The following is a 12,353-nucleotide window of genomic DNA, read 5'->3' on the forward strand; positions in this document are numbered from 1 at the left end:
GTCATGACTACATGCTGGAAGTTGTCTATTGACCTGATTACTCCAATGGAGATGATTGCTGTTTTCCCTGGAGCATGGATCCCCGATGTCTTGGGAAACTCCCTAAGATGTACCAGATCACTTCTGATGATTCATGGGATGTATATTAAACTGGAAAGCCTTTTGGAAAATAAGAAGCCTCTTGGGGGCACACAGGGTATCTCATAATTGCTTCCAAACAAGGCAAAGCTTCAGAATAGAAGCTGCAGATTTGGGAAGTAAACAGCTGCTGGATAAGAAAATGAGACTTGAACACCTCTGAAGGATTTGTGATGATGAATGATATCCATCCCCAGAGAAAGAACCAATGGTGTCTGAATACAGATTGAAGCATACTTCTTTTTTTTAACTTTATTTTTGTTGAGTTTTTTTTTTTTTTTTTGGTTGTTGTTTTTTGGGGGAGGTATCTATGTTTTCTTTTACAACATGACTATTATGTTAAAAAAAACCCCATATTGATGTAATGCCAAAGAAACTGAGGCAGGAGAGAGATTAGAGAGTTTTTAATATTTTATTAATGGGAGAGTAAGATTGACTGGACAGGACTCTTGTCTCAAATTATCCAGTCAGACAGAGATAAGTATACTGGGACCAAAGAATCCATATTGGTCCAAGGGCTGGAGGAGACTGTCATCTCAAAGAATCCAGCATCCAGCATCCAGCCAGCTGCCAGCCGCCATCCTCCAGCAATGAATGGAGGAACCCCAACTTCTTAAATACCTTTTCTCTAAACAAAGGAAGAGGTAAGAAGCTGTCAGGATGGAGGAGGCCATAAATCCTTAAAAAAAAAAAAAACCCCAGAGACAGGATGTCTGAATACACAGAGATATCTTGGAATATTTTAGAGGGATATTGTAAATTCTTAAGGACAGTAAAGAGTCAGGAGGTTGACTCTCTTGTTTATCTTGCTTGGGCTAACAATTTATAACCCTAGAGTAATTGATCCTTAGTCTTAATGGATCAGAGTCGGGATTTTACATCTTAGGGGATTGACACAGAACAGTTAAAGAAACTGAGACAAGGGAAACCAGTGCAGGGAAACTGAGTCAAGACAGTTAAAGAGCACTATGGCATAACATTGAATTGTTCCCCTTCTCAATGTGTGTGTGGGGTGAGAATCTGTATCTCAAAGCTTTTAAAATAGATGTTAAAATTGTTTTACATGTAAATGGGGAAAACTATAGTCCCAATTCAGTGCTCACTTTGCTACATAAAAGATACCTAGAAGCCCATAGATAAACATAGATAAGAATGGATCATTAAAACTCATTATCTCAGATGACTAATCACAAATGCAAAAAATGGGGGGAGGGTTCAGAAAGGTAAAGATTCTAATATACTGAGAAATTTGACCTTATAATTACAACATGGCTCTGTAAGAGTATACTTTATATCCCCCATTAAGTCTCAATATGATCTTACAGTACAGGTCTGATTGTCACTACCCTGTTTATTGAATCTATATTGCCTCCAGGATCAAAAATAAAATCATCTGTCAGGTTGGTAACCTGACCCCTTTCAATCTTTGCAGTCTTTTTATATCTTCCTTCCATGTTGTCTGTGTTTCAGTGACAATAATCTTTTCACTGTTCCTCACAGAACATCTTCTGTCTTCTGACTACATTCATTTTCACTGGCTTTCCTCATATAAAGAATTCCCACCTGCCTCGGATTTATCTCCTGTCTTCTTTCAAATCTTAAATTTCCTTTTGCAAAAAACCTTCCTAGATCCTCTGTTGTATTAGCGCCTTTCCTCTGAGATGATTTCCAATTTATATTATCTTGCAAGTATGTATACATATACACACACATATACATATATATATGAATTTCTACATAGTTTTTTGCATGTTGTTTTTCCTGCCCTGAGCCCCTATTAGATTGTAAATTCCTCATGGGAGGGACCATGTATTAACATTTCTTTTTATCTCCAGCACTTAACATACTGGCTGTTGCATAGTAGGGCATGCTTGTTGATAATTGATGTGAAAGGCAGGAGAAAAGGAGCACTGTATATTAAGAAGACATACTTATGTAAAGAAATTAAGGGAAAGAGGGATAAATATAGTAGTGATCATTTGGATAAAGTTTAACAGAGATAATAACAAAAAGGACCATCAGAATTTATTGTCACATATCTGTTCAGAAAGAGAAATAAATGAGGAATTTGGGAGACACAATCTAGGTACAAAGACATTCCACTCTCTGGACATCCATTGGGACACTTTTTCTGCCAAATATACAGTAGCTAATAATCTTTGATGGGTTAATTTCCTTTCCAACAAAGGAAACTGCTCTTGTGGCTATAATTCTCAACCAATAAGGAGGAATTGTTTGGTGAGAGCATGAGTGATTACAAAGAATGCATGGTTGTATAAAAGAAAACTGAGTCATCCCAGATTAAGCTTATTTCCTTAAATTTTCTTCTTTGACCAATTTCTGCTCTGGTAAATTTGGACACTGTTGTAGAGATTGTTGCCTTAAATTTAAATCAAGGATTTGATGATGTTGTGCTATAATTGTGGAAAAGACAAAGAGAAGTGGACTCTAATTAGTACGGTAAAATAGATTTAGAGCTAATTTGATGGATGATGAATCTAAAGAGTAGTAAGTTATTGATGGTTTGATATTGGTTCAGAAGAACATATCTCCCACAGTACCTCAAAGATCTCTCCCTTGTGCTATCTAAGACATAGTAATAATAGGCTTATCAGATTGTTGGATGACAGAACACTAAGAGACAGAGAAAGCTCATATTCATGATAGGATCTTTGATTTTAGCATCACGAATTCAGACAAAAAGGAATCTTAGAAACTAAGTGCCTCAGATAGACTTAACCAATAAGATGAATTTTAACAGGATAAATTTAAACACTTCGAAAAACATTGAGAGGTCTTACAGGAATTGATGGTCCCATTAGTTATTGCTAAGTCATTTTCCAGTATTGTCTGACTCCTTGTGATCCCATAGGAGGTTTTTGTGGCAAAGATACTAGAGTGGTTTGTCATTTCCTTCTGCAGCTCATTTTACAGATGAAGAAACTGAGGTAAACAGGGTGAAGAGACTTGCCCAGGAAGCTAGGAAGCTTCTGAGATTTGATTTGAACTCAGGAAAATGACACTTCTTGACTTAAAGCCCACTCCTCTATCTAGTGTGCCATCTAACTACTCTTCATTTAACAATATCAGCCCCAAAGTTTATGTGATTCTAAGCTATATTGAGAGGTGATAATTCCATTATCCTTTTCTCTGGCTCATCACATTTGCTGTATTGTGTTAAGTCCTGTGGTCAGACCATGATTTAAGAAAGATGTTGATAAGATGAGAAACAGAGGAATGTAACTATACTGATAAGTCTGGATCATGCCATAAGAAGGTTGCTTAGAGAAATAGGGAACAATTAGCTCACAAAAAAGACTTGTGGGAAAGCTTGGTAACCATCTGCAAATATTTGAAATGTTGGTTGATTAGTCTTGTTATGTGTGGCTCTGGAAAGAAGCAAGAGAGGATGAAAGCACTTACTAAGTTCCCACTGTGTGCCAGGCATTGTGCTAAGTGCTTTACAAATTCCATCTCATTTGAATAGCCAGAACTAGAGACCCTTGGTGGAAGTTGTCAAGGGATTGTAATTTTAGGTTGGTGTCAGGAAGGGCTTCATGGTTATCTAGAAATGGATAATGGACAATTAATGGACAGCTGTGGGAGATACTGGAGACCACTGCCAGGTAAATTGTCAAGGGCCTTCTTGTGGAAACCAGAGGCCCCTGAAGTTCCTCTCTACTTTAAGACTCTGATATTTGAAGATCTAGAATGCTTTGGGGGTCACAAGTGGGAAAATCCCAGTGTTGAATTGAATTGTCTTCAGCTTCGCAGGCAAGGGACATCCCCATGAAGATGAGCATAGGATGGGATGATGTGTTGTACAGCTCTATGGTCACAAAATATTTCATATACATCATCTCATTTGATTCTTAAAACAACCTTCTGCTGGAGATAGTTGAGGTAGCCTGCCCTCAATTTGTCCATAGGGTGACCCTTGTCCTTGCTATGTGACCCAATTCATTTCTTTTTCTAATGATGTGTTTTCTTGAGAGTGGGGGAAATAAATATCTTTTAATGATACCTGTATATTATCTACCATGTGTCTCTCCATTATTCTCCATATCACCTGCATCTTGATTCTCTTGAAATTCTAGCAACCTCTAATTGGCATCCATATAGAATCACTGAAGGGAAATTGCTGTTGATGAGGGGAAAGAGGGAAGGAAGAAAAAAAAAGATGAAAGAAATCAAGAATTTATTAAATACCTACTGTGTGTTAGGACTGCGATAAGCACTTTATAAATATTATCTCATTTGATCCTCACAAAAACTCTGGAAAATAGATGATATGATTATTCCTATTTTACAGTTGTGGAAACTGAGGCAATCAGATTAAGTGACCCAGAATCACACAGCTAGTAAGTCTTAGACTATATTTGAACTTTGTTATCCTGATTCCAGGCCTGAAACTCTTCTCTATTAAGGTACCTAAATGCTAAATGAGATTTTTTTAAAGCACAGAGTCATTTTCCCCTCCTGCAATCTAGTTTATTCTCTTCCTATTAAATTCTGGGCCTGGTTTATTGTTTATCACTTTTCTATCAAATGAAGTAATATATGTCTGGTGTTATGCAGACCTTAAATTAATGTTGAAATATGGCCCAGTATTATTTTTATTATCTATGGATAATATTCAAGACCATATACCTTTATAGACACATCTAAACATGTGCTGGAGCCAGCTCAAATCAACTCCTCAGAGCTAATTTAAAATTAAATTGTTAAATTTAAAGTCTGAGCATTTACATCTTTGAAATACGTAAATACCACAAATCATGGCTTACTTTATTATTTTTCTAAACTTAAGAAAGTGATGAAAAAAATTAAATAATGCAGATTATCTTTGAGTATGTCAATATCCTTTTTTTTTTTTTTTGAGAGCTGGATATTAAACATTTACCAATACACCCCTGTAAATATGCATGTATATAGCTAGAGACCAATCCAATCAATTGCTCATCTAATCACATGTTATAATCTAGGCAATAGGGAATTCTTTCTGGACTTATTTATTTTTTATTATGTGTATTGAGAGAATGATTCCTTTTGAGTTAGCTATGAACCTCATTGAGGTCCTATAATACTCTGTGGCTGGATGCTATCAATACTATGTTAAAAGAGGAGCATACAGAGGACTTTACCATTTTTAGAAAATCCTTCTTTAATTTGGACTTGATGTGAGATGTCTTCGGTGACACAGGTGAATACATTTATTGAGAACATGCCTTCATGTTTGATGCCTTAACTGATATTGACAACATGAGAATTTAGGAACAAATTTCATCTGTTAGAAGAATCTTGAATGATCATAACATAAATGAGAAGCTTTTTGATTTTTAGGAGAATCATAACTATCTAACCTTTTTTGGCAGAGGAAGAAGGAATTTTACAATGATATGGGTATATATAGATAAATAGATGTGTATATATTTTAATACCTTTCAGGCAGTTGTGTGATTGTGAAAAGGCTAAATCATATGCAGAAGCCTGCATTTTTTCTTTCTCTTTTTTCTTACCAGGGATATTCTGATATTCTGTCCTCCATATGTATGTAGATCATTTCTTATAGTGACTTTACAGAAATGAGAAAGCAGGAATGTACATTTTTCAATTACTTATTTCTCTCTCTCTCTCTCTCTCTCTCTCTCTCTCTCTCTCTCTCTCTCTCTCTCTCTCTCACACATACACACACAGCTTCCATGATTTGCCAGAGTATTATGTTTTCCATATGTATGTATATTATACTTTATAGAGATGAGAAAATAGGAATGTGAACCTTTAATTGTTGACTTTTTATCTTTTTTTGGTGGTAATAAGATCCATGACTTTTTTCTATTCATTTGGTATGTTTCCCTCAAGGAAACATTTTTCACCAAGCAAAATATCTTGACAATTGGTCCCTAAGTGTTCTCAGAAACTCTTCTATCTTCAGTGTGGATCTTGTCATTGTATTGTTAGTTTAGCCCAATTGCTTTTCCTGATTTCATCTTCCTAAATACCATTCCTATTTTTGAGATGTCAAGTCTAAGTGTGGTAGTTCTGTTTTCTTCAGGGATGAATAGAAGGTTCTTTAGATCTCTTTCCAGGTTCATTATAATCTTCTGCCAACTTTTGTAATGCTTATTATTGATTTTTACTTTTGTTTTTCCTAATCAATCCTTTGATTACTTGTATGGTTAATTTTTAAATGATTTTTATACTGGCAATTAGCTTCCTGCATGTTAATGTATAAATAGTTGTGTGTGTGTGTGTGTGTGTGTGTGTGTGTGTGTGTGTATGAGTCTGTGTGTGGGTGAAAAGTTAAGCACTTTTCATATCTAGTACCTTTAGATTCCTTTCTTAATCTACCAGTTTTTGATCTTCATTTTTAAATTTCTGGCCCTTGTCCTCTATGCTCACTTTGGCAAATCTTGTCAAGTATTTCCTTCAGTTTCTCTGCTTAGTCATCTTCAGCAACAGATGTTAGCTCCTAAGTTGCTGTTATCACGATGTCCTGCTTGACCGAGAGCACAAAGCAAGGTGACCAAGTACTCCATGACATATTTCTTGTTGTTTTCGGACACTTGATGAAACCAGCTTCCTTGTCTACATTTCTAGGGAGAACCTATGAGTTTGCATGTAGTTGCAACTTTTTAAGGTCTCCTGCTTTCATTTTTTGGTGAGAATGTTAATATGGATGAATGTAGTCCATTTCCTCTAGTAGTATATCAACTTAGCGGTCATTAGACAAAGATCCTGCTTATACATACAGTACAAATAAGAAATTAACAGAAAAAAGGCAGCAGAATTAAGAGAGGATGGAGAATAGAAAATGGGATTTTAACTGGCTTGTGGCAACTTAATAGAAGGTATATAAAACTGCCTTCATTTCTATGTTTCTACCATAATGGAAGTAAAAAGACAGTAAAAGGAATAGGAGGAAGTAGGAATCACAACAGGTTTTAGATGAGTTAAAATATTAATTAAAATGCTGTCATTATGAATGTAGGATCTTTGTCTAAATGTTAAACAGTTCACCCAAGATCATAGATGTAAAGAGGGGCAGAGCTGGGGTTTGGAGTGCATGGCTCAAATCAAATTTTAAGAACTCAATCATACTTTTCCCTCTGCCCTTTCCGTATGTACATTTGTATCTAGGTAACATTAAGTAAAAGTATTTCTAAGGCAACTATGACAAGCAGAAGAAAGCATAATGTACAATCTTGCTGAGAAGGATATTGAAGGATAAGGTGACATACCTGTTCTGCTTGGTAATAGCAGGGAACATTGTAGGACATTTGTATTCATATGGACAAATTCTCCCCGTTCAGCATCTCTGCCTGACTATTGACTTCCCAGGAGAGAGACTGGGAATAAACTTTGTCCCTAAAAAGCATCTCCTCCTAATTTGTAGTACTTAAGGGGTGGGTGGATCTTCTTAGAGCTCTGGTGATAAGAGAATAGAGGAAGGTCTTCAGCAGCAAAAAAAGATGAGGGAGGAGTGGTTGAACATCAACCAGCCATTGGAGAAAGTAAAACTTTTGGGATGTATGTTGAGACAAGCACTTCATGATGTGAATCCCTTTGGCTTGGCCCTCAGTGAATGAATCTCTCTCTTTTCTGCTTCAAATTCTTGCAGCCATTCAGTTCGTCAGTGTTATTTCCTTCCTGGTCGTTCTTCTCATTATATACACCATACCCCTAGGGATGCAATCTCCCTGTCTCCGAGAAAACAAGACCCTGGGACCCAAACCAACTTTCATTGGGCACAGAGGCGCACCAACGGTAGGTCTGAATGTGTGGGGTAGGATAGTAAGAATATAGTCAGAGACTGCTATGGCTGGGGCCAGATCTTTGACTCATGGTTTTCATAAGACTTTGAGCTGGAAAGGACCTTAAGGTTCACTGAATCCAACCCCTAGATCAGTGAATTAGGAAACAGTATAGAAGAGTTGTGGGCTCAAAGCTAGAAAACCTGGGATTCTTCCTGCCCTTTCTCTTCATTAGCTACGTGTCACTGGCATAGTGACCTCCTATCTAAGGACTTTACTTTTGTCATCTATAAAATCTCATAGGGTTGCTGTGAAAATCAAGTGGGATGATGGAGGTCATGTGAATAAAGCAGTATTAAGGGTGTCATAGGCTCCTCCCTCCAAAAGCTTGACTCAAGCAAAGGGCAGAACCTTTAACTTAGTTTAGATTTACTTGAGAGCAGATGAGAGATATATAAAATCTCTGCTCAATTTCCAGTCTTCCTAGAAGGCATTTTTTGGAGCAATATCAATAAAGCAATTTTAAACAATTCAGTTAATTCAAGGATCAATTCTTTTGCCAAATGTATACTCCTTCCAGACTGATTCTGACCCTTTTTGCTTTAGGAGACTGTCTTCATGAGTTGATATGGCTGGGGAAAAAGTTGTAACTAAGATAGTGGTCATCTCTCTTGAACTTATCCAGAATGTTGTCTTGAATAACAAATATGGTCCATTATTGATTTCCCATTTGGAGTCTTTTCACCTTGGTAGGATTTGATGAAGCTTGTGCCTCAATAAACAGGATCCTCTCCACACTATGATGAATAATTAGAGGAAAACATCAGTGGAAGAGGGCAGGTTTAGCTCAGATGGATAATTAAAAGCATTAAATCAAAAGCTTTTCTAATAGTTCTGAAAGGGGAGGAGGATGCAGTTTTCTTCATAGATATGTCTGCATAGGGACTTCTCTGTTGAATTCAGATTTTAAAAGGACATATTAAAATAGGATCGAGAGCATGTAATCTTGGAAGAATACAAACATTCTGTAGAATGGCTAACTCCTATGTGTGAAAAATTATAACAACAATAAAACCATTTTTGTTGTTTTTTTGAGACAGAAGAACAAAGAATGGATAAACTTGGGGTGAGTAGGATATTAAAAGAAAATAGGAAGCAAAACTACCCAATTCCTATTTTGCTTTTTTTTCTCTCTTAAAGAGACTCCTCCTAAGACTGAAAAGGATAGGAAGGACAAAAATAAAAGGTAATTGAATTTGAAACTAAAATGAAATCAGAGTAAGTGTTCTCCTCATTGAATTCATAGAATTTAGAAAGGACCACATGATTTTGTGGCCCAACCCATACCTCCAAAAGTATTTTCTTGGTTCAAGTTATCTTATCTGGATGAACCACATCTCACAAGAGCCTTGTGTATGTGATGGCTAAAATACAGTCCTTGGTCTTTGAGGAATCCTGGTAAACCAGAGAGAAGCTACAAGAATGAATTTATCTAAAGATCATTCTGATTTTTTCCAGAGTTGAATTCTTTTCACTCTGGGCTGGTTCATCTCTGGCAAAATTGTAGGTTATTAAGCAGTTTATAAGCCCACAGAAAGGAAAGTGGTAATCCCTAGGAGCCATCAAAGGTTCCTAAAAAACAAAACGCATCATGCTTGTGTGGTATTGCCTTCTTTCCAGGGTTACTAAATTAGTAGCTCAAGGAAATGCCATAGATTTTAGACTCCTAATGCTGGAAGTGCCCACAGAAGATTCTATAGAGGAAGATATAGCACTAGGTGAGGATTGGACAAGATGACCTGACTATTAAAGACTCTTCTTTGAGATTTTTGTGACTACGATTGAGAGTGAACTTGGTTTCAAGGATTTTAAAAATAATTTCATGATACTCTTTTGATAAAAGTATCTTTACCCCTAGGTAGGAGCCTTAATCTTGTAAAATGATAGGGTGGTGATAGATGATCTCTAAGGACCTTCCCAACTAAAATTATTTAGTTGGGGCTATCGTTAGGAACCACTATTAATTTATCTTAGCAACATGTATATAGTAGTAAGAATGTATTGTTGAAATATTTGTTAATTTATATGGAGAAACAAAAGATCAAGAATATCAAGGGAATTGATGAAAAAGGAGGTAATTGACCTAGAAGTACCTGATCTCAGATTATTCTACAAAGCTGTAATTATAAAAACAATTTGGTACTGAACAAGAAATAGAGGTTGATCAATGAAACAAATCAGATATACAATGTGTAGAAGCAAATGAGCACTGTAACCTAGTTTTCCCCAGCAACTCACTATTTGATAAAAAATTATTGTGAAAACTGGAAAATTTCATATAGACCAAAATCTCACATTGTACATACTAAGATAAATTCCAGGGGGCAGCTGAGTGGTGCAGTGGATAGAGCACCAGCTCTGAAGTCAGGAGGACCTGAATTCAAATCTGATCTCAGACACTTAATACTTCCTTTTTCCACTCCCCTGCCTCCACCCACCAAAATCGTCATTTCCTATACAACACATCAGGACTTGCACAAAGAGTGGGTGGGGGCCATTCTTTCTCCAAGCTTACATATTAATAGAGTATGGTCCAATTACTATTTAGCCTCATGTGCTTGGGACCTCAGTGCATCAACTCAAGCCTCAGCCCATTACATCTCCCGCTTTCTTTTGTTTTAGAACACAGGTGATCATGCCATCCCTGACTCTTCAGGGAGGTCAGAGCCCCCAAGGGGAGGTGATCACACCCTCCCTGATTTCTCAGAAAAGGAGGTGAAAGCACCGAAAAGGAAGTGTTCACGACCCCCCTGACTTCTCAGGAAGGGAGGTGAAAGCACTAAAAAGGAGATAATCACGCCCTCCCTGACATCTCAGGAAGGGAGATGAAAAGCACCAAAGGGAAGTGGGGGTTGCTAGCAGGTTTCTGGGCTCAAGGGTCTTATTATGCACAAACCCATCAGCATGGGAACACATAGCACATAGCAACAACGCAGAGACTATTAGTGATGACTCTCCCCACAGTCAGTGCAGGCTTGATGTGTTATAACAAACATGAATTATGCACCCAAGTAACGGTATAACAAACAATATAAATCAACAGTATGATGTAAAAGATTGCCAGAAGTCCTAGAAGGAGAGTATGTAAACAGCAGTCACACATACACCTCTTCAGCAGCCAAGAGATAGTCCAAAACCAGTCTATTGTCCATTGCTTCACATATCAGGGAATCCAATGATCCCCCCAAGTTTTTGAAGTCCAGCAAAAGTCTTTTTATGTTTTAGGGAATCCAATGATTCCAGCAGATTTTGAAGTCCTGTAACAGAAAAAGTTGTAGAGAAACAAACAGAAAGGTTGTCGCAATGGCAATCCCAAAAAGTCTCTCCTCCCCTTCCTTTTCCACTCCCCTGCCTCCACCCACCAAAAACATCATTTCCTATACAACACATCAGGACTTGCACAAAGAGTGGGTGGGGGCCATTCTTTCTCCAAGCTTACATATTAATAGAGTATGGTCCAATTACTATTTAGCCTCATGTGCTTGGGACCTCAGTGCATCAACTCAAGCCTCAGCCTATTACATCTCCTAGCTGTGTGACCTTGGGCAAGTCATTTAACGCTAATTGCCTCAGGAAAAAAAAAGATAAATTCCAAATGGATGTATGATTGAGATATAAAATGTTACACCATAAGCATATTAGAGGATCATGGAAGAAATCACCCATCAGCTCTGTGGCTAAGGGAAGAGTTTGTGGCCAGCCAAATGAGAAACAGAGGTTCACAAATGGTTAAGTAGAGTTCTGATTATGCGAAATTAATAAATTTTTCTATAAACAAAACCAATAAAATCAAAATTAGAAGAAAAATAAGAAACTTTTCTTTCATTAGATCAAATATTTAAGCATAGATAAAATAGTTAAATAAAAGTCATTTGCTCACTCCTGCAGCATCATGACCATTAAGTAGCAGAACTGGTACTTGAACTCATATCTCCTGATTCCCTTTCCTTTTTTTTAATTACAGCTTTTTATTTTCAAAATATGTGCATGGATAATTTTTCAACATTGACCCTTGCAAAACCTTGTGTTCCAAAATTTTCCCTTCCTTCCCCTCACTCCCTTAAATGGCAAGTACCTGATTCCCTTTTTATTTCCTCATACTAGCAGCTTGAATACCTTCAGATAGGAGCTTACAATGTTATGAACCAATTCATTGGGGCATCTAGGTGGTTCAGTAGATAAGAGTGCCAGGATTGGAATTGGGATAAACTTGAGTTCAAATCCTGCCTGATTCAGATACTTATTAGCTGTATGATTCTGAGCAAGTCACTTAACCACTGTCTGCCTCAATTTCCTCATCTGTAAAATGGAGATAATAACAGCAGCTACCTCTCAGGGTGATTGTGGAGATCAAATGAGATAATATTTGTAAGGTGCTTAATTTGATGTATGGCACACAAT

The 12,353-nt window shown here is 37.0% G+C and overlaps 1 protein-coding gene across 1 annotated transcript in view; it reads left to right on the forward strand.

Annotated features, from left to right (window-relative positions):
* Nucleotides 1–12,353, forward strand: part of GDPD4 (glycerophosphodiester phosphodiesterase domain containing 4) — a 54,936-nt gene that overhangs the window by 18,180 nt on the left and 24,403 nt on the right. The window contains exon 9 of the mRNA XM_051987059.1: nt 7,760–7,905. Within this exon, the coding sequence (XP_051843019.1) occupies nt 7,760–7,905 (146 nt within the window). The remainder of the gene's footprint in view (nt 1–7,759; nt 7,906–12,353) is intronic.

This window comes from Antechinus flavipes, chromosome 3 (genome assembly GCF_016432865.1).
Source record: "Antechinus flavipes isolate AdamAnt ecotype Samford, QLD, Australia chromosome 3, AdamAnt_v2, whole genome shotgun sequence".
NCBI lineage: Eukaryota > Metazoa > Chordata > Mammalia > Dasyuromorphia > Dasyuridae > Antechinus > Antechinus flavipes.